Source organism: Bidens hawaiensis, unplaced genomic scaffold, assembly GCF_021521415.1.
Source record: "Bidens hawaiensis isolate Kalapana, Puna unplaced genomic scaffold, B.hawaiensis_p1.1 tig00002525_1, whole genome shotgun sequence".
Classification (NCBI taxonomy): Eukaryota; Viridiplantae; Streptophyta; class Magnoliopsida; order Asterales; family Asteraceae; genus Bidens; species Bidens hawaiensis.
In genome coordinates this window covers 2,971,263-2,993,847 of record NW_027491138.1, presented here as the reverse complement: position 1 = coordinate 2,993,847, position 22,585 = coordinate 2,971,263, and the positions used below count along the sequence as shown (strand labels likewise).

The following is a 22,585-nucleotide window of genomic DNA, read 5'->3' as shown; positions in this document are numbered from 1 at the left end:
CTTTTATCGTGTGTAGGTTCATATATGTACCGTGTAGGTTCATATATGTACCGTGTAAGTGGTATTTTGAATTGCACGTGTACTTTTTATCATATGTAGTATGTAGGTTCATGTATGTATTTTGTAGGTTAATAGAGCTAACATGTGTGTGGTATTTTGAACTGTGGATGTGTAATTTTTATCATGTGTAGGTTCATATCTGTACTGTGTAGAAAGTATTTTGAATTGTATACGCATAATTTTTATCGTGTGTAAGTTCATTTATGTACTGTGTAGGTGGTATTTCGAAGTGTCTATGTGTAATTTAGATAAAAATCTTGAAATTAAAAATAAAATGAAATGGATGTATATTTGTTTGTTGATAAGTTGGATATGTGTTATATTTAGTTTAAAATTTTCAATTGAGTAACATCCTACAAATATTTAAGAAAAATAAAAATAAATTGTTATTTGAAACCTCCAGCAACATTTATTAGTTACCATATTCACAAATTAATAGAAATTACAATTATACCCTTCTACACAAATTAAATATAAAATTTAAAGAAAATTTGTGATTGGTTATAATGACTTCTCGCACTCCTCTCCATAAAAACACTTATAAAAAGAACCAAATCCTATATATATATATATATTTGAAAGAATTTTTGTTATGAACCAATTTTAAAAAAAACTTTTCATACAATAATAGTTCGCCGTTTATTCTTAAATTTTAATAGTTGTGGAAAAAACAGTCAATTAGCCAAATCCCGAATCTTTTCTTTATTTCCAAAAATGTAATTGAAAATAAGTTTAAAATTCTAACTTTACTTTGTTTTACATTTTCAAATCAAAACTTTTAACTCGTAACAAATATGATGATAAATCTACCTGCATTCTCAACTTTTAAAAATAATCATATTACCCCTTTAGACCCATAATAAATTTTGAGCCAAATATAGTTAACTTGTACCGCACAATCTATTTACCAACGTTTGACCCGTAACAATCGATTTAAGTTCTATAAAAAATCTGAAACAATCATTGATAAAAAAATCACGAGAAACTGACTATGATAAACTTTATTATATATGAAAGTGAATGCTATATATTATTACATTTTAACACATATATAGTTTAATAAATCAACTGAAAAAAATAAATGGATAGATTTAAATCATGTATTTACAATTTTTAAAAATATTTATTTTTATAAAAAATGTAGTACATATAATAAAATAGAGTTTAAAGACAAGTGAATAATTTAATCATGCTATAGATATAATATAAACGAAGTGTAAAAGAAAAGTGAATAATTATTAATTTATGACATAATTATTAATTTGGAGGGAAAAAAGTTATGAGGTTTCGAATTAAAGTTTCTATGTTATTTTTTCGAGTTTAAACCGGTTCGGTTTAGTTAACAAAAATCAAATCAGGTTTTTTAACTAGTTTATGATCGGTTTTGGTTCGGTTAAACGGTTTGAAAGCGTTTCATTAGAGAGAATTATAAACCTATTTCAAAACTACGGTTTTAACTTATAACCGGTTTCTACAAATCAGTTTCAAACTAGTTCAGTTACGCTTCAGTTTCCAGGTGGGTTCAGGCAATCGTGTCCACCAAATCCCAAGGCGTCGTTATTATCAAATATGAATCAAATTTCCACGACGTCGTGCGGACGTCTACTCTAGTCTACCGCCTTCAACTAGACGAAGAAGTTAGTAGTTCATTTCCTTAATTAGCAACTCTTGACGATCTTCAATTCAGTCAATCATTTGGATTTACAATTAACTCATTCGATCCAGCTAATTACTTTCTCTCGAAGCAATCAAAATCCTACACAGGTACGCGATCCAACACAATTCTCTCTCTAATTCCATTTACATGTTTACCTTATTGAAATCTGAGCTGCTGTTTAGTTATCTGATCTGGATCTGTGCTTCTGATAAACCCTAGCTCTAATGGCGGACGAGAAAGAGGTGAAGGAAGTAGTTGAAGAGAAGAAGAAGAAGAAAGGTGTTCTGTCTCGGATTTGGAACGCGGTGTTTGGATTACGTGGTGATGATTTTGAGAAGAGGCTGCAGTACATATCGAAAGAAGAAGCTACTCTTCATAACAGGATCAAAAGGCGATCTATGAGATGGAGAAGAACTGCCCGAAATCTGGTTATCTTTTCTGTTATTCTTGAGGTAGATTCTGTTAATTGTTTGGTTTTTTACTAGCTTGTAATGCTGTTAGATGCCCTGCTAAATTGCCATGATTTGTGAGTTTGAAGACATGGTGAGGTGGTTATACGGTTACATAACCACGTTATGTATTACATTTTATGTTTAACAAGGATGTTTGAGGAAAACACGGTTACACGGGGCGGAAAGGTGCACCTTTTGTATGTTTTGCTCAAAATTAGGGCCGTAGTTGGTTTATATAAAACAACTAAGGGATGAGGAAATTATGAAAGGTTTACTTTTTAAGTGTAATGATCAAATGCAAGTTCTTATCGTGTGAAACTTACGAAGTGAGGGGGGGGGGGAGACGCTAGTTTTACAACTAGCATAATAATAATTATGCTACAGTTTTACAGCTAGCGTAATAATAATCATGCTACAGTTTTACAACTTGCGAAATAATTTATACACTACAACAAAATGAACTGGCATAATAAGTATTACGTTAGTTGTAAAGGTATAGTGTAATAACATGAAAGTGCCACCGCGTGTTTCCTTCTTTGGTCGCACGGTTCTTTAAGTTCACTTTGTGCGCGATCCCAACCGCTACTTTTTGTATAGGTTTATATGTAAAACAGATGAGAGATACGCAGCTTGTAGTTGTAAATAAAGCTTATTTGGTTGTCCATAACGCTTTTGAAACCGAGATTACAAATAAAACAATAGTACAAGTGTTTATGCAGTTCTTACAGTTCTCTACTGAAAGTCTGAAACAGTCCTCTATATGTATATATATGCATTATCATTAGTTATTTGGATAATTGTCACAATATTTTGAGTTTACTCAGATTTGTGAATTTATGCAAAAGAGTAATCAATTATCAATTAGCCATAATAATTAGTCATTGTCTTGATTTTGTTCTGGTCAGTTGGTTGCAATCGGTTATGCTGTAAGTTCTTACAGTTCTCTACTGAAAGTCTGAAACAGTCCTCTACATGTATATATATGCAATATCATTAGTTATTTGGATAATTGTCACAATATTTTGAGTTTACTCAGATTTGTGAATTTATGCAAAAGAGTAATCAATTATCAATTAGCCATAATAATTAGTCATTGTCTTGATTTTGTTCTGGTCAGTTGGTTGCAATCGGTTATGCTGTAATGACCACAAGAACAATAGACATGGATTGGAGAATAAGATCATTGCATGTGCTACCTATGTTTCTTTTGCCTGCATTATCGTTCGGTTTGCATTATGGACTTTTAAGATTCACTAAATATTGTAAGTTCACATACTTATAATTCCTCTAAGTTAAGAGTCTTAACCACTTATGAGATTTATAAACTTCGATCACTCTTGCATATGTTCATCTTATAGTGACTTTTAATGTGATCTCGTGTAGGTGATCGAAGGGATCATAAAGCCTTAGAAAAGCTACAAGAAGAAAGACAAGCAAAAATTGACGAACTTAAAGAGAGAACTAATTATTACATCACTCAGCAACTCATTCAGGTACAATTTGAAGCATAATTCTAATAAACTTACAACTAATCCAGCATAATAACCTTATTGGCATAATCTGTTCTGGAAACGTCTGTGGAAGCACCCTTTGGTATTGACCCTTTTGCTAGGCTTGTAAAGAACCGAACGAACACGAACAGGGCATGTTTGTGTTAGTGCGTTAACTTTAACCGACCAAACGGTCTCACACGAACAATTAAACGAACAAGTTTCATGTTCGTTTATGTTTGCTAAGAAGCTAAGTGTGTTTGTGTTCGTTTATGTTCGTTTGTTAATAGTATAAACCAACAGTTTACAAATGAACTGCTCACGAACGTAAATGAACAAACATAAGCCTGCTTAAAAAAGTAAACGTGAACATCGATATACCAGTTTAAAAATTTATTATAGACTGAATCGGTGATATTTTAGTTTCATAAAACTAGACTAAGTTGTAATGGGCCTTAAAATTTAAATGAATATATAAATGAACGCAAACGAACAAACTTAAACGAGCATAAACTAACAAACTTAGACAAGCGTAAACTAACAAATTTAAACAGACATAAACAAACATAAATGAACATAAACGCTCGAAGCCTCGAACATAAGCGAGCATAAATGATTGAATTAGCTTCCCAACGATCGATTCGTGAACGGTTCACGGAAAGTTCGGTTTTTGGGGTTTTTTAAATTCGTTAAGTTTCAGTTTTTGATTTGTGTTCGGTTCTGTTTCTGTTTTTTCCGGTTTTACCATTTGAGTTTGAAAATTTTGGTCTGAACAAAAATGAATTGTCCAAAATAATGAACTTGGGCCCAAAACTTGTTATTAATGAATTATTAACTGATAACAATGCCTTTGGGATACAATATTTGGGTTACACTCTTTTCTAAATTCTTATAATTACTTAACAAGTTAACATTCAACAAAAAAAAATTAAAACCTTAAATTCAGTTCGGTTTTTTCGGTTTTAGTTACATGCAAAACTGACCCGAAAATTTGATTTTTACGAAAACATAAATCCAAACCATCAGTTTTAGTTCGGGCACGGTTATTTAGGTTCAGTTATTCTGATTCAATGCACATCCCTTCTAAAGTCTATTTGATAATATGTTTATTTTCAACCCGTTTGCAGAAATACGACCCGGATCCAGCAGCAAAAGCAGCTGCTGCATCGGTTCTTGCATCAAAACTTGGTGCAGATTCGGGCCTGAAAGTGTTTCTTGAACATGAATTACAACCAAACACATATGACACAGGAAAGAGCAGTGATTTTGAGCTTCAGCAATCTACTGGTCTCAGAAAGCGAAATCAATCAAACCCTAAATCTCCTGGAAGCAATCCTGGCCATCAATCTGATACACAAACGCCTCAATTTGGAGAAAACGAGGTTTCTGAGAATTTAACACATGATAATCTTGTTGTTGAGCATCATAATCCTGCAGACGTAGGTTCTCAAGATGGCGGTTGGATTGCTAAAATTGCTGCATTGCTTGTTGGAGAGGATCCTACTGAATCTTATGCACTTATATGTGGAAATTGCCATATGCATAATGGTGAGTAGACTTTAATTATAATGGTGTTTTGGTCATTTTATGGCATTTAGTGGCGAAGCTTGGACTAAGACACCGGGGGGGGGGGGGGGGGGGGGCGGACTCAAATTTATACAAAAATTCACAAACGATGGGGGCTGGACTCAAATTTTCGGCCGAAAACGCCTAAATTTGCACTATGCATAAAAAATTTCGGGCGAAAACGAATAAATTTACACCACTACGCGAAAAAACCGGAGGGGCCGGGGGAGGTAAGCTTCGCCGGTGATGGCATTTAACAGAAAAGTTGACTGTTCATCCACTCTAGGTACTATTGGTGTTACGTTTATGCATAACTTGAAAACGGTGTACTTTTTCTTATACCAAAATTGAAATTTTTGAACAAACTATAGGGACCATTCGTGTAATAGTTTTAAACTTTCTAAATTTGTTTTTACTTACTTTATACAGGTCTTGCAAGAAAAGAGGATTTCCCATTTATTACTTACTATTGTCCGCATTGTCACGCGTTAAACAAACCAAAGAATTCGGTTTCTTCGGATGCCATGGCAAGTGCGGATGCTAAGTTGACTGAAGATAGTCAAGAGTCAATGGGTGAGAAAGTACCTGCTGCTAGCAGTGGCGTGGTAGCTAGTGTGGAGGATCAGGAGAAGGAAGCAAATGAGGAAACAGTGGCTGCATAGGTATGTGTTGATAAGTGTGGGTGTGAGTACTTTGGTTTGTTGTGTAACAAAAGGAATTTTGATGTTGTATCATTATAGTGGGACCCATTGTGTTAATGCATATATAATTACTTGAAATCTAAATGAATATTTTGTGATTTCAGTAGATCTTTAGACAGCAGTTTTTATAATTTTTAATTGGATACTAAGTCAGCCAAGTGTTGAATAGCTTTCACTAAAAGTCGCACATATGATACTATAGTGAAACTACTATGTGTTAATTCATAAGGCCGGAAACATTCATGATTTATGGTACAAAAGATCATTATGATAATTTTATAATGAATAAAGAAAAAATATGAGATTTAACGAAAGTAAGCAAATCCAATCCACACAATTCCTCACAACTAAATCAGATCACTTTTAGCGCTCATGTTCATAGAGGCCTTTGTTCCACGTGTACGAGAGACACTAGAGGGAGTACATGGAAAAAGATGGTGAGAAATCGTCTGAACCAGCGCGGGTTTGGGCAGGTGCGCGCTTGAGTGGAGAGAGAAGGACGGTTAAACACACACGGGAGGTGTCCTGTACTCCCGTTCCCCTCTGTGGTGAATGGTTTTAAAAGAAAGTGAAAGCAAACCGATTCCTTGATTGATTATGAAATATGTACTCCCGTTCCCTTGTGTTGTGAATGGTTTTAAGAGAAAGTGAAAGCAAACCGATTCCTTGATTGATTATGAAATATGCAACGCTATAAATTTTACAAACTATCGAGAGCTAATAATGGAAATACAATCAAACCAAAACTAACTAATATTCACAGTTGATGTACAATATAATATTAGCCAATAATATCAACAGAAAGGATTGATCAAGGAAGATCACGACAACACACGATATCAAAAGGCTTGTATTGTAGCAATATCAAGATATGTACATACTATATAGAGATATTGAGCGTGACCCTTGATGGACACTGATGTAAATTTACACGTATGTTCAGTTAGGTTTATGTTTACTATTATATAAAAAATATATATATATATAAAAAAACAAAAACACGCAGGATGGCAGCCATGATGATGCACATCTTTCACTTAAGTACCAGCATTTTCTATAACAATAATGTTAGCTGTGATTTTAATTTTTTAAATAAATATTTAAAGTCAATTATGTTATTTTGTAGGAATTTTCTAATTATATTTTTAGAAAGTTGTACAAATGGTTCTCCTATGGTCTAATTATATGCAAGTTTGGTCCTCAAATTTTAAAAATTGCAAATTTAGTTTAAACCCCAAAATGGTTGCATGTTTAATTAGTACGCATGCGAATTTCAAAATATGTGGACGGAACTTACAATATGGTCAAACCAAAGACCATTTGTGCAGTTTTCCTCTTATTATTATTATTATGAGTAAGTTCAGTTGTTATTGTGGGAAGGTAGCTTCCCTTAGCTTATTGTCAATTATATATAGTTTAAAACTTTAAATTGTTAGTTGTGTTTATTTTAATTAAAAGTATTTTTCTAATTTATCTATATTTGTCTCATTTGAAGTTGACTTATTGTTTCCAAGGTTTTGTTCATACTTCAAAATCCTTTCCTGGTATTCTTTTTATTCATTTACACTTCTGTATCCGCATCCTCTGTTGCAAAATTACAACGGTGAGACTGAGATATTTGGTTCTATGTGTTTTATTTTTTAAGAGGTATGTACCCGCCTCAACACCGAGCAAGGCGGGTCAACCCACAAGATAAAGACATTATGAAGACACAAAGCCAAAACCTATGCGCATGGCGCATACAAAACATCCTCAGGCATCATATGCCAAATGCTCGCGCATCACATATGCGCGCGGCGCATCAGCGCGCGGCGCATATCACATGCTCGTGCATATCACATCTGCCCAGACACACATGCTCCCGCATCACATATGCGCGCAGCGCATCAGCGCGCGGCGCATATCACATGCTCATGCATATCACATCTGCGCATGAAATATCTGCGCGTGAGAATAAAGAGAAGACCTCGCGCATCCTCAGGATGGGCGCATATCACACGTGCGCATAATCAACCTCGTCCTTATCCCAATCAGGATTAGGGCAACCTTGATTGTGCACGTCAGACAACCTTCCAGAAGGCATCTTTTTAAGGAGAAAGAATATGCTGATGTTGATAGCTGCCAAATGAAAGGTCGACAACTCAGCATGACACATGTGTTACCACGTGATTACAACCAACGAGAAAGCGCCAGGTGTCCCAGAGGACACGTGGCGCAGTGCGATTGGAGGAAGCCAACGAGGTTGAGCCCAACCGGTGGTAACCCTAGCACTATAAATACAGCATCAACTCCACTTTGATGGGACATTCATACTCAATCATTGACAGTTACAAGCAGTGATCACACATTCAATCATATTGAATCACATTCATTCACAGTCAGTTACATACAATCACACAGTCTCACAACCAAAGGGTATTGAGCAATTAAGCAAATACTCTTGAGATTCTCTGACACATTATTATCTTCTCCACAAATATACTGATTCTCACGCCGGAGGGTTACCCCAAAGAGGACCCCTCTGTCCCTTTCTGAGGGGTAAGTAACGGCGCTGTTCATTTTGTAGGTGGAAGAACACTGATCCAGAAGAACCGTCGGTGAAATAGTATAATCACACCCGAGGAAAGTAGATCTGCTACCAGTGAGTAGATCCACGTTTCTTCATTGGCGCCATCCACTGTTACAAACGGCAATCAGATCTCATCAGATCTATAAAAAAAAAAAAAAAAAAAAAAAATCAATCACCATGGTTTCTGGAGTTCGTAACGTTGATCAAGCTCTGGAGGATATTGAACGTGAGGGTGTTAACGACGGACAGCAGGTTCTGAGGGTTCCGCGTGATTCTACGCGTACCACCAGCAACCGTCCCTTCGTCACAACCCCTCACGGCCAGACTGAAACTCCTCCAGACGATCTCACGTTACAAAATATGGCCGGCGCGAAGCTGAAAGGACCAATGGGTCCAGAAGATGAAGCAAATGATCCGAATGAATGGCTCATAAACGAGCAGCGGCGTCTGATTGAAAAGTACAACGAAATGGTCAAGCAGAAGAAGCTAGCCGACCAAACACAAAGGCAAGCTTTTGATAAGCAGACTACAAAGAGGCCGCGCGCGCCGGAAGAAGGACATTCTGTTCACACTGCACACACTGAGTTCAGTGATGAAGAAGTGCATAGCATGAGGAAGACACGGGATACTCATGCAGGAGGCTCACAGCTCCGCGCGCCTGTGAACATGGCGCCTGGAGCCAGAGCAGATCTGGATCTGCACATGCCGTACAGCCCACCGGTCAGAGGGCAAGTAGACGTAACCACGCCCTACAGACCAGCCATCCTGGTAAAACACTCAAAGTTTACTGCGCGCATCGCGCAGGCTCCCATCCAGCACAAGACAAAGATGCCAAGTGGTCTGGGCAAATATGATGGCACAACAGATCCAGATGACTTTTTGCAAGGTTTCTATAACACGGGAAACCTAGAGAGCTGGACGATGCCAACATGGTGTCATATGTTTGCTCGCTGCCTCACGGGCGCAGCGCGGGTATGGTTCGAGAGCTTGCCGACAGGGCAGATTGATGGGTTCGAGGAACTATTAGAAAAGTTCCAAGCCCACTTCGTACAGCAGCGCAGGCACACGCGCGATCCTGATGACATCATGCACTGCATACGCAGGAATGATGAAACGATTGAAGATTACATCACTCGTTTCAATCAGGAATCCCTGGCAATCGGGGGTATAACTGAGCAGCTCCTGCGCGTGGCCTTTATACAAGGCGCGCGCAGTGATCAACTCCGCCGGGCTCTCGTAAGCAAGGATGGTATGCCCACCACGTGGGCCAAGTTAATGGAGGCATCGCGAGTTTTCGCGAGAAATGAGAAACAGATTGCCCAAGATAGGGCAAGAGAAAGAGCGCATCAGGCAGAATCACCGCGCAGCAAAGAGAAGAGGGCCAAACAGAACTCTGTATGGTCCAGGTTGCAGCCAACAAGTTTTTCTTCCGCGGAAAAACAAGCGCAACCAACCTCACCACAGCCCCAAAAAGAAGTTCGTAATCGCGGGGAGGGTGACAAGAGGGAGGGCGGCAGAGATCCTAGCAGACCTCTGCCAAGAATATGGACGCCCCTCACTAAAACACCTTCACAGGTGTTAAGTACTGAGAATGTCCAATTCAAGCCCCCCAAGCAACTACACTACAAGGGACCGCAAAACAGTGGCAAATATTGTGAATTTCACAGGTCCCCGGGCCACAACACCGACGCATGCCATCATTTAAAGGATGCGATCGAGAAGGATGTAAAGTCAGGCAGGCTGGCTCACTTGGTAAAAAACCAAAGAATAGAAGATGAGCAACCGGAAGGAGCCTCTGCCAGCAAGAAATACAAAAGAATCTGTGTGGCTGAGGGGGGACGACAAGGGCAGACGTCAAAAAAGAGAAGCGCGCAAATCCACGGAGATTGGCGCGAGCAGCAAGTCATCTTCCCAAGAATCAGGGGAGGCCCTTCAATAAGCAGTCCTCTCGTCATCACCACACACATTGCTCATTACGAAGTGTCAAAGGTCCTGGTGGACACTGGAAGCGAATCTGACATTATGAATGAGCAGTGTTTCAGAAAGTTAGACCCGGCAGACCAAGCGCGGCTCGAAATTGTGAACGCACCAATCTGTGGTGTCTCAAATGAAATCATACATCCCCTAGGCCAGATTCAGTTTGAACTAACTATGGGGGATGATGAGCACAAGCGAGCCGAAGTTGTCAACTTCTTGGTCTTGCCCACCACGTCATGCCACAATATGATCCTGGGTAGGGGAACGATTGCTCAATTTAATGCTGTACCGTCGCCAGCGCACGGCGCATTGGGGTTCCCTACACCAACAGGCGTAACATTTGTTTACCGCGATCATTTGTGCGCAGTGACAAGCACGCCGCGGGAAGGGAGAATGAAACTTCCAATGGCTGACAATGCGCCAGAGAAGTGGATTTTAAACCCAAAATTCCCAGAGCAAACGGTCACAATTGGCGCTACCATTTCAGACGAAACGAGATTGAGAATGAAAAAGTTGCTCACAAAATACACGTCGGTTTTCGCGTGGCAACACTCCGATATGACAGGGGTCCCGCGAGACTTGGCGCAACATTCTCTTAACACGTTCAAGTCGGTGGAGCCAATTGCTCAGAAAAAGAGAATCATGGGGGATGAAAAGGCGAAGGCCATGAATGAGCAAGTGGAGGACCTGTTGCGCGCAAACATCATCCGCCCGATCCGATACCAGACATGGGTAGCCAATCCTGTGATGGTAAAGAAAAGCAACGGGTCATGGAGAATGTGTATTGACTTCAAGGACCTCAACAAAGCATGTCCGAAAGACTGTTACCCCCTCCCAAACATCGACGCAAAGGTGGACTCCGTTGCGCCATTCAAGCTCAAATGTTTCCTGGATGCCTACAAAGGCTATCACCAGATTCAAATGGCACCACAGGATGAAGACAAGACTGCCTTCAGAACCGACAAGGGTGTTTTTTGTTACACAAAAATGCCCTTTGGTTTAAAGAATGCGGGCGCAACCTATCAGAGACTTATGGATTCGGTTTTCAGTGAACAAATCGGAAGAAATCTAGAAGTCTACGTTGATGATTTGGTGATCAAGAGCAGGGAGGAGAGACAAATGCTCAAAGACATCGAGGAAACTCTTCAGCGCCTAACGGAGGTTAACATGAAGCTCAACCCGAGCAAATGTACTTTCGGCGCAGAAGAGGGGAAATTTCTTGGTGTAATGGTCACTAAGGATGGTTTCAAGGTGAACCCTGAAAAGGTGGAAGCCATCCTTGACATGCCTTCACCATCCACCATGAAAGAGGTTCAGAAGCTGAATGGTAGATTGGTGTCAATTAACAGGTTCCTAGCGAACCACGCCAGCAAATCTACTCCATTCGTTAACACCTTGAGGAACTGTTTGAAGAAGAGCCAATTCAAGTGGACGCCTGAGGCTGAGCAAGCTTTCACTGAGATAAAAGAATGTCTCATAAAGTTGCCAGCGCTCACAGCTCCACTTCCTGGCGAAACCCTTACATTGTACCTGTCAGCTGGAGACCGCGCGATCGGCGCAGTATTATTGGTGGATCGCAAGGGGATCCAAACGCCAATATACTATGTGAGTCGGGTGCTCACAGACCCTGAGACGCGCTATTCCATCATGGAAAAGTTAGTTTTGTCACTAACACACGCGTCGCGCAAGCTCCATAGATACTTCAATGGTCATCCTATTGAAGTTCTGACTGGTTACAACATCCAGCAAGTCTTGCGACGCCCCGCGCTCTCCGGAAGGCTGACAAAGTGGGCGCTGGAATTAGGTGAACACACGATCACTTATAAGCCCCGTCCAGCGATAAAGGGTCAAGTTTTGGCGGATTTCATCACGGAAATCCCAGAGGGAAAGATTGAAGAAGCTCAGCGCGAGGTAGACCCTCCGCGAGCAAATGATGAAGAAGATGTTTGGAGGCTATTCACTGATGGAGCCTCCAACAGCGAAGGGTCCGGCGCAGGCCTCAAACTGGTGGACCCTGATAATCATGAATATACTTATGCTATTAGGTTGGACTTCAAGAGTACCAACAATGAGGCTGAGTATGAAGCCCTGCTGGCTGGTCTGCGCATTGCGCGCAAGTTTGGAGTTAAAAGGCTAGAGGCCCATGTTGATTCTTACTTGGTAGCTGCTCAGGTCAACGGCCTATATGACGCCAAGGAGAACACAATGCCTCTATATCTAGAGCAGGCAAAAAATTTCGTTGAGCAGTTTGACTTCTTCAGAATCATACACATCTCGCGCAGCGAAAACAAGTCCGCTGACGCGTTGAGTAAGATGGCATCAACTAATTTTGATCACTTTGGCAAAAATGTCAGGGTGGAAGTGATGAGCAACCCGTCAGTACAAACGCAATCGGTCCTTGTAATTCATACAACCCCTTCATCCTGGATAACTCCAATAATGGAATTCCTGAAGGAGGGGACATTACCGGATGATCGCGCACAGGCGAGAAAGATAAGACACAAGGCGCAGAACTATGAACTACTTGATGGTACATTATATCGGCGCTCTTATCTTGGACCGCTCATGAAATGCCTGGATGCTGAAGAAGCAAGCTATGTGATTAGGGAGATTCATGAAGGAATCTGTGGAATACACGCTGGTCCGCGCATGGTTGTTGCCAAGGCAATGAGTTCAGGCTACTATTGGCCAGGCATGTACTTGGATGCGCTAGAAGAAATCCAAAAATGCAAGGCATGTCAGAGCTACGCGCCAAACACCATGCGTCCAAAGAACAACTTGATTCCAGTGACCTCCGCATGGCCTTTCCACAAATGGGCCATTGATATTGTGGGGCCCCTGCCGCAAGCGCAAGGGCGGGTGAAATTTTTGGTGGTGGCGATAGACTATTTCACAAAATGGGTTGAGGCCAAGCCACTAGCAAAAATCACAGCTGAGGCGATGAAGCAATTTATCTGGAGCCACATCATTTGCCGTTTTGGCCTTCCTATGGAAATTGTGAGCGACAATGGCAAACAATTCACTGACAGGAAGATATCAAGCTGGCTCAAAGAATTGCACATCAACCAAATCTTCACGTCCGTCTACCACCCTCAGGGGAATGGCCAAGTGGAGCGCGCGAATCAAAGTTTGCTAAATGGGCTGAAGAAAAGGTTGGAGGGAGAATCCCATTCTTGGGTCGAAGAGTTACCTAATGTCCTGTGGGCGCACAGGACATTAAGCAAAACTAGCAATGGCGAATCACCGTTCAGCCTAACCTATGGGACAGAGGCTATGATCCCAGCAGAAATTGGATGCCCATCCCATAGGGTACTCATGATGAGCAAAACTGATAACGAGCGCGAAAGAAGATTGGACCTTAACTTGCTTGAAGGGCGCAGAGAAGCGGCTATCATTAATGAAGCCAGATACAAGAAAAAGCTGGAAAAATATTATAATCAGCGCGTTAAAGAGTGCCACTTCAAGAAAAATGATTTTGTCCTTCGAAACAATGAAGCTAGTCGCGCAATACCCCCAGGAAAAATGTCCCCCAATTGGGAGGGACCTTATCAAATTTCAGAAGATTTGGGGAAAGGCGCGTACACTTTAAAAGATTTGAATGGAAAAAAGATACCGCGCGCGTGGAACGCGGCACAACTTAGAAAATGCTTCATGTAAAAAGTTCAAATATGTAATCAAGTCTTTTAAGCCATCATGAATGATGATTCGCGCTATCTTTCAATATTTGTCGCGCTATCTTTCAATATTTGTTCTATTACCTTTGCATACATGTTTCACACTTCCTTTATTAATTTGGAACAATATGACAACACTATATTGACTTCAAAGCAAAATAAAGCGAAGTAAAACATACATGCGCGAGCCTTAGCTCAAACGCGTTAACGAGTCTTAACTCTAAAACGCCAGGGCCTTAGCCCAAACTTACGAGCCTTAGCTCAAACACGTTAATGAGTCTTAACTCTAAAAACGTCAGGGCCTTAGCCCAAAACAAAGAGCCTTAGCTCAAAACACTCACAAACATCCATCTTACATCCCGCGCAGCCTGATCATAAAAATCCTTAAACACAACTAAGGCAAAGTACATGCCATATCATGTTAAGGTCTCAGGTCGAGGTCGCGCGCGGAATCATAGTGGATATCTGAGTAACACACGCTGACATGTAATGGCTAAACTCATACTTCCATATAAATACCGCGCGACAACGACGCGCAAAAAAGAAATAATGAAAAGTTAGCGCGCATGTCAGCATGAGCAAGATACAGCGAAACCACAAACAAAATAGAACAGAGGTTAAGTGAATAATTTCCTTACAACCTTGTTCTTATTTTAACGTGCAAACATATCTCATATCTACAAGCAAACATGAAGAGATGAATGGAAATGCGCAAGATGTGAAAAAGAAAAAACAAGTTTCATTCCATTGGATTGAAATTTACAAGTATGATGAGTTACAAATTACAAGTATAAAAAATTAAATATGTAAAATTTGATGAAGGGCTTCTCAAGTCTCCACGTCGACGTCAGCCACTTCATCACCTTCATCATCCCCCGCAGCATCTGACGCGGCCTGCTCTTCATCTCCGAACTGACCGTAGTCAAGTTCTTCCTCCTCATTGGAGTCTTCTATCACGACGGTGGCAGGAGCAGATTTATTCGCAGCGCCAGAGCCGCTGGCAGGGGCAACATCCCCCGCGCCACCATCATCGCCACCAGCCCTCTCGCATTCATCGAGCAACTTCTTTAGCGCGCCGAGGTCGGGCTGGTCAGCAAGCGCAGCTATCTGCAAAATCATTAGAAAATATTGAGTACAAAACACTTGGAAAAATTAGTCAAGTAAAACTCATTAAGGTCAAGGTACCTGCATAAGGATGGGGATGGGAGTATTCATATACTTTTCCCCCACCGCGGCCATGTCCGCGCAGGCCGCGTCGCTCTTGTAAGGGTACTCGGATGGGTTCTTCTTCAACATGCCATAGTCATACCCATCCGTAAACCCTTCAGCTCGGCCCACCAAGCGCGTGGCGGCATTGCAGTCCATCACAAGGGCCTGAAACTCGGCGGAATATTTCATCGCCAAAGCGCAGCGAGTTATGCCCTGTGACACCAGCCATTGGCGATCCTGCGCTAGGCCAGCAACAGACGTCTCGAGGACAGGAACCTGGGAGTTTAATAACTCAACAGTTTCCTTAGTCTTTTGTAGCTCCTCCTTATCAGACGCTGCTGCCGCCAAGATTTTTTCTTTCTCCGCCTGCGCAGCACCAAGTGCTTCCTGGCTGGACGCCGCCGTCGCCAAGGCCTCATCTCTATCGGCCTGCGCGGCCGCCAACTCCCTCTTCAGGCGCGCAACCTCGCTCTCCAGTGATGATTTTTCAGTGATACTCTGGACGATAGCTTGGTCACGCGCCTCAGCCTGCTGTTCCAAGACACGCACTCTACGCGCGTACTTGGCAACTTCGGCCTCCGCCAACAGCTGCTTCTCCCGCGCAGCTTGGAGCTCATGCCCGCGCTTAATATAGGCGGTGTTGGCACTTGCTCTATTTTCGCTGAGCTCCGCCTGGAGTTTCTCAGCTCGTGCGCGAGCATCAGAAAGGTTCCAGGCAGCCACCTTAGCCTCTTGCTGGGCTGCCACAAGAGCATCGCGTACTTTAATATAATCGCGATGAAGCTCTTGGGAGGCAGCAAAGAAAGCTGACCCAGCGAAAATGTGATCGTTGAGCAAGTCAGCACGAGTGCGTTCCTCCTGATACCTCCTTTCAGTAGGAGGCACGGCATGAGCCCAGAAGTCCTCGCATACGCCCATGGATTGGAAGGAACTTTCTTCATTAATATTCCATCTCGGGCGATAAACGTGGTCACCTTCCTACAAAACACAAGAAATGTTCTAAGTCATAAAACATACTTATATGGAGGTACGCGCAGCGGAGCAACAAATTAAAACATACCTGCGGGGATGAAGCAGAAAAGTCAGCGCCAGCCCCACCAGAAGTATGCGCTGCGAAGACTTGTGGCATCGCAGGGCTGGCGCGGTCTCCCAAGGAGCCCTCAGCTTGAGCCCCCTCATCCTCCTCATCTTCTTGAATAGGCCTTTTCTCCTGCGACCTGGGGGGCTCCAAACCAGCCTCGCGGAGAGGGCTGCGCGTAGGAGGAGGCGAGGGAGGTCTCGACGCCGCCAGTTCGGCGCGCAATACGGCTTCCTGCTCTTTGGTAACCCCAATAAGGGGAGAATCAGCACTAGCAGGAGCAGGACCAGAACCAGCGGCGCCGCCAACGGCGCCAGGAGTGTCGCCAGCAACTTGTACGCCAGCTACAACTCCTATGAACAAATCAACAAGGAAAAATGGTTTATGACTGAATCCAAAAGAAAAATAAAGAAGACAAGTGTGCAAAACATACCTTGACGCAATTCTGTTCGCGCGGCGAACATCGCCATAAAATTCATTCTACCCTTTTCAGAGGGTAGAACAGGGGACTCCGAAGCAGCCCCCGGCGCAGCCTCAGCACCTTGTGGCGCCTGTGGCTCATCTGCAACCGTCGCCGGTTCTGCAAACATTCAAGGAGGAAAGGTTTAATAACAATTCAGCCAGATGAAGATAAATAAAGTATACCTGTTGCAGGCGCGGCACTGCTTCTCTCTTCAGCCGCGCGAAAGGAGGAGGCGACGCCACCATACCTCAAGTGGACAGGAGGTCTGCCCACTCTCACAGGCAGGGAAGCTAAAGAAACCTTTGTGGTAAACACTTGGGTTTCCTTAGGTCCCTTCGTTTGAGCATGGGGATGAGCGACAGGGGTGTCATCTTTCTTCTGTTTCTTACTGGCCCCTGCGCCAGATTTCCCCTTAGCTTTGCGCTTTAGTAGGGGCGCCTCCTCTTCCTCCTCCTCCTCTTCCGCGAGCTCTAGCTCGTAGTTTTCAAGCGCATCTACAAAAACAACCAACAGAACTGTTAATAAACTTGGGTATTCTAAAGGAATGAGCATAAGTGCGAAGGCTTACCAGGCGCGTCACTGTCAAAGTCAAATTCCAGATCCACTGGGATGAACATGTCATCGAAGCGATCTGGGAAACCAACTTCCCCAGCGCCAAGCGCGACGGAGCCACCCTCCACTTGTTCATCATAAGCGGCAAGGACATAATCCTTGGTGACTGCGCAAAAACAAATCAAGTGATATCAGCAAAAGAATTATGTTCGCGCAGAAAAAATAAATAAACCAATGAAATAAACTTACACAACCCGTCGACTTGGATAACGGGCTCAAGCGCGCTATCGGCCCAAAGCTTACTCATGCCGACCCCAACCAGCGCCTCCTCGCAAATTTTCTTCGCGGGGGATGGTTCGGCGGTCAGTTTCTTAACCCAGGCGCCAGTTGGGTTCTTGAGGACACCCTCATCCGCAGGCGCAGAAGAGATAGAGCGCATGGTCATACGGATGGGGATCACACCAGCCCTTATGTAAAAGAACCTCTCAGACCAGTCATGAAGGCTCTTGAATGAAACAGTGGAGCACTTCACCTTCTGACTGCGAGGAATGAAAGAGATCCAATTGTCCTGGATCTTGGGCTTGTAAAAATATTGAAAGCGCCGAGGAGTGGGTTCCTCGCGCTGGGATTTGCACATGAACTCAAAGTGAGTCACGCGCACGAGTCCAAACGGATGGACTTGGGATATATGAATCCCATAGAACTTCAGCAGTGCACCCACAAACCTTGTCATCGGGAGACGAAGGTTGCAGTGGGTGAAAAAGTGGCTATATAGGGAAATATAGCCGGCAGGCGGGTCCGCCGCCGTTTGCCCGGACCTAGGCAACATGCAGCCAAACAGGGTGGGAAAGCCCTGAGAGGCGATGAGGTTGTCGAGATCGGCCTGCTTCAATTTGCAGAGGATTTCATTCCACCTTTTGGTGGCCTTGGTCCTCCCTACTTCCTCCGATGTGGTCTCAACAACCCTCTTCCCTTTCCCCTTTTGCTTCAATGTCGACATCACCACAGATTTCACACGGCGTCTTCGAGAGGCAACAGAGGTGATTGAGGGGCTAGACGAGTCTGAACTATCAGACATACAACTGCAGCAGCAGATAATCGAGAAATCGAAAAGATGAAAACACTCAATTCAGAATATGAAAGGCAGAAACTCGAAAATTATCAACAATGAAGATGAAGATAAAAAATTTCCTAAGGGCCTCCTTTTATAGGCCCAGTAGAGAGAAATGTGGCAGCTGATCGGATTTCACGCGCCCCCACTCGCGGGTGCAAGCCAACGAGGGCGCGACACGTGTCCCTAACACTGTTGAGGGGACATAAAATTGTAACCGACCTGCCACGGAGCAGAGACGCGCCCCCACTCGCAGGTGCTAACCAATGCGAGCGCGACACGTGTTCAAGACAGCTGTGTGAGGGGACGTGAAAGGCAACTGTAGCACCTCGAGCACACGAAACGTCTGACATGTTTACGGCGCACGTCACCACCAACTAACCACGTGTTCGATCCGTCGTTTTCAACCCTTCGTTTTCAACCAAATGGATAGAACTTTGCGCAACGATGGAAGCAACCAGGAAAACGACAAAACCCCGTTTAAAGACAAAAATCAGTAAGTCTAATATCCATCTTACCGCGCTCGCGCGAGATAAGACACACATTAGACTGGGGGGCTTGAAGAGGTATGTACCCGCCTCAACACCGAGCAAGGCGGGTCAACCCACAAGATAAAGACATTATGAAGACACAAAGCCAAAACCTATGCGCATGGCGCATACAAAACATCCTCAGGCATCATATGCCCAGGCACACAAATGCTCGCGCATCACATATGCGCGCGGCGCATCAGCGCGCGGCGCATATCACATGCTCGTGCATATCACATCTGCCCAGACACACATGCTCCCGCATCACATATGCGCGCAGCGCATCAGCGCGCGGCGCATATCACATGCTCATGCATATCACATCTGCGCATGAAATATCTGCGCGTGAGAATAAAGAGAAGACCTCGCGCATCCTCAGGATGGACGCATATCACACGTGCGCATAATCAACCTCGTCCTTATCCCAATCAGGATTAGGGCAACCTTGATTGTGCACGTCAGACAACCTTCCAGAAGGCATCTTTTTAAGGAGAAAGAATATGCTGATGTTGATAGCTGCCAAATGAAAGGTCGACAACTCAGCATGACACATGTGTTACCACGTGATTACAACCAACGAGAAAGCGCCAGGTGTCCCAGAGGACACGTGGCGCAGTGCGATTGGAGGAAGCCAACGAGGTTGAGCCCAACCGGTGGTAACCCTAGCACTATAAATACAGCATCAACTCCACTTTGATGGGACATTCATACTCAATCATTGACAGTTACAAGCAGTGATCACACATTCAATCATATTGAATCACATTCATTCACAGTCAGTTACATACAATCACACAGTCTCACAACCAAAGGGTATTGAGCAATTAAGCAAATACTCTTGAGATTCTCTGACACATTATTATCTTCTCCACAAATATACTGATTCTCACGCCGGAGGGTTACCCCAAAGAGGACCCCTCTGTCCCTTTCTGAGGGGTAAGTAACGGCGCTGTTCATTTTGTAGGTGGAAGAACACTGATCCAGAAGAACCGTCGGTGAAATAGTATAATCACACCCGAGGAAAGTAGATCTGCTACCAGTGAGTAGATCCACGTTTCTTCAATTTTGATTCATAATCTCAAACTGTATGCAAACAACATATTTAGTCTTCAATTCCTCACATTCGTGTAGATAATTTTTATTTTTTGTAGCTAGTAGAATGATATAATCTACTAGTCAACATAGAGAAAGTCTTGTTATGAGTAAGTTCAGTTGCTGTTTTTGGAAGGTAGCTTCCCCAACTGCGGGTGTTAATAAAGGTACATGGTTAAATATTTAGCATAACCTTTATAACTTATCATTTCCAATTTGCGTGACAAGTAGAGTTTCATGATGATTGATTACCGTTTTCTTGGAAATTTTTAGCAAACGACCGGGGAAGCAACCTTGATGTTAATATACGTAAGACCAGTGACCACCAACTAACTTTGTTAACTGTATGCAATAATTTCGTACTCTATGCATATGCATGTATTAATAAACGGTGATCAACATTTATTTGTTTACATTCTAATCAGATATTATTTATTCCAGAACTCTTGGATGTTGAGAATATGAGACTTTATACATACAAAGATCTGCAAGATGCTACAGGAAATTTTAGACCAGAAACAAGATAGGACAAGGAGGCTTTGGTTCTGTTTACAAGGTGATTTTTAAACATTTAAAACTATTTGTTTTCACATGTGTTTAAATATTACCAAAATAGATACTGTCTCATACTGATATCTTAAGAACACCAAATTAATGTTTAGGGAATACTAGAAGATGGTTTGGTGGTTGCTATAAAGGTTCTCTCTGATGATTCAAGGCAAGGCTTGCGAGAATTCTTGAATGAAATTACGGTTATTTCAAATATACAACATGAAAACCTAGTGAAGTTGCATGGTTATTGCATTGAAGGAGATCATAGAATCTTGGTCTATGGTTACCTTAAAAATGGTAGTCTAGATCAAACCCTTCTTGGTAATTACAATTTACAACTTGCAAGTGCAATCTTATAGCCACACCAATACCCTGCTAACCAATATGACCAGGTAAAACACACATTGTGAACCTTTTTTTTTATTTAATCTTGTGTAGGAAATGGTGACTGTCGCATTCGCATTAGGTTCACATGGGAAATTAGAAGGAAGATATGCATAGGTGTTGCAAAGGGGCTTACTTATCTTCATGAGGAAATGCAACCTCATATTATTCATAGGGATATCAAGGCAAGCAATATTTTGCTTGATGAGGATTTTACACCAAAAATTTCAGATTTTGGTCTTGCGAAGCTTTTCCCGTCTCATTTGACTCATGTTAGCACACGTATTGCAGGAACCCAGTAAGCCCGTCACTGTTCATTATTATTTCTTGTTAGACATGATTCATGGTAATATATACGGTAGCTCTCATTATTTTAATATTTGTAATGGCTTATTACAGAGGCTACTTGGCCCCGGAGTATGCAATAAGAGGCCACTTGACAAGGAAAGCCGACGTCTATAGTTTTGGTATTTTGCTTTTGGAGATCGTTTCTAGAAGACCCAACCAAGACAGACGGTTATCCGATGAAAAACAATATCTTCTACAACAGGTTTGCATTTCTTACATGGCATACAAATGTGGAAAAGACATGACATGACTAATACACTCGCACTATTCTTAGGCACGACAACTACATTGGGAAGGGGACCTAGAAAGGTTGGTCGATACTTCAGCGAAAGATGTTGATATCTATGAAGCTTGTCGATACTTGAAAATTGGTCTTCTTTGCACCCAAAGTTTGCCCAAAAGACGACCAGCCATGTCAAATGTCCTAAAAATGTTAAATGATAACGTTGACGTGGAATTTGATGAGAATGATTCAGTTGATTTGGGATTATCATCTAGTGGTTCAAGAAAACAAGAAGATTCTTCGAGTGGAAGCACGACGTCGTATGCTACTATGACGTTCACAACAATCAGTCATCGATGATGATTCTGAAAATAGCTCGATCGACACAAAAGTATCATTTTTTTTTTGTAGATATGCACATATATATAATGACAGGTAAGCATAATTGGTGGGTATGTATTGCTAGCAACTGATGAAACCAAATACAAGTAATTACCACTAATGGCAGTTACTACTGATCGATGATCAAGATCATTCTGATATGTGGTTACTGAGTGCTCACGATGTCGTTAAAGAGTTACTAACGAAGCTTTATTATAGCTGATGGAACAATATGCTACTTGTGGCAAGTTGTTACAGCCAAAGAGACTTATTGCTAAGATATAACTTGCTATTGATGAAGAAACTTGGTGCTCACAACAACTTACAAGTGAAGATTAAAGTTAAGGCTGACGCAAATTGCTGCAAACGAGTACGTCTATGTCGAGGCCACACGATTTATGAATTCCTCCGGGACTGTATATATCAAACAATTTTCTTACCAACTCTTCATCCTTCAACACTATTGAATTTTGACGCCATACCTGACACTTTACCAGCAACGTTCACATCCCAACG

At 42.3% G+C, this 22,585-nt stretch overlaps 1 protein-coding gene and 1 pseudogene across 2 annotated transcripts; both read left to right on the top strand.

Moving 5' to 3' along the window:
• The first annotated feature begins 1,939 nt into the window (after nt 1–1,939).
• Nucleotides 1,940–5,974, top strand: LOC143619960 (uncharacterized protein At2g24330-like). The gene is made up of 5 exons (XM_077091775.1): nt 1,940–2,169; nt 3,287–3,431; nt 3,553–3,662; nt 4,787–5,207; nt 5,655–5,974. The coding sequence occupies exons 1-5, from the start codon at nt 1,942–1,944 to the stop codon at nt 5,885–5,887; spliced, it is 1,137 nt and encodes a 378-aa protein (XP_076947890.1). The 5' UTR covers nt 1,940–1,941; the 3' UTR covers nt 5,888–5,974.
• A 14,313-nt stretch (nt 5,975–20,287) lies between these two features.
• On the top strand, nt 20,288–22,055 carry LOC143620019 (cold-responsive protein kinase 1-like; annotated as a pseudogene). Its single transcript, XR_013151275.1, has 7 exons — nt 20,288–20,348; nt 20,455–20,490; nt 20,623–20,737; nt 20,844–21,054; nt 21,172–21,415; nt 21,517–21,667; nt 21,740–22,055. The product of XR_013151275.1 is annotated as a cold-responsive protein kinase 1-like (transcript).
• Nucleotides 22,056–22,585: the final 530 nt, after the last annotated feature.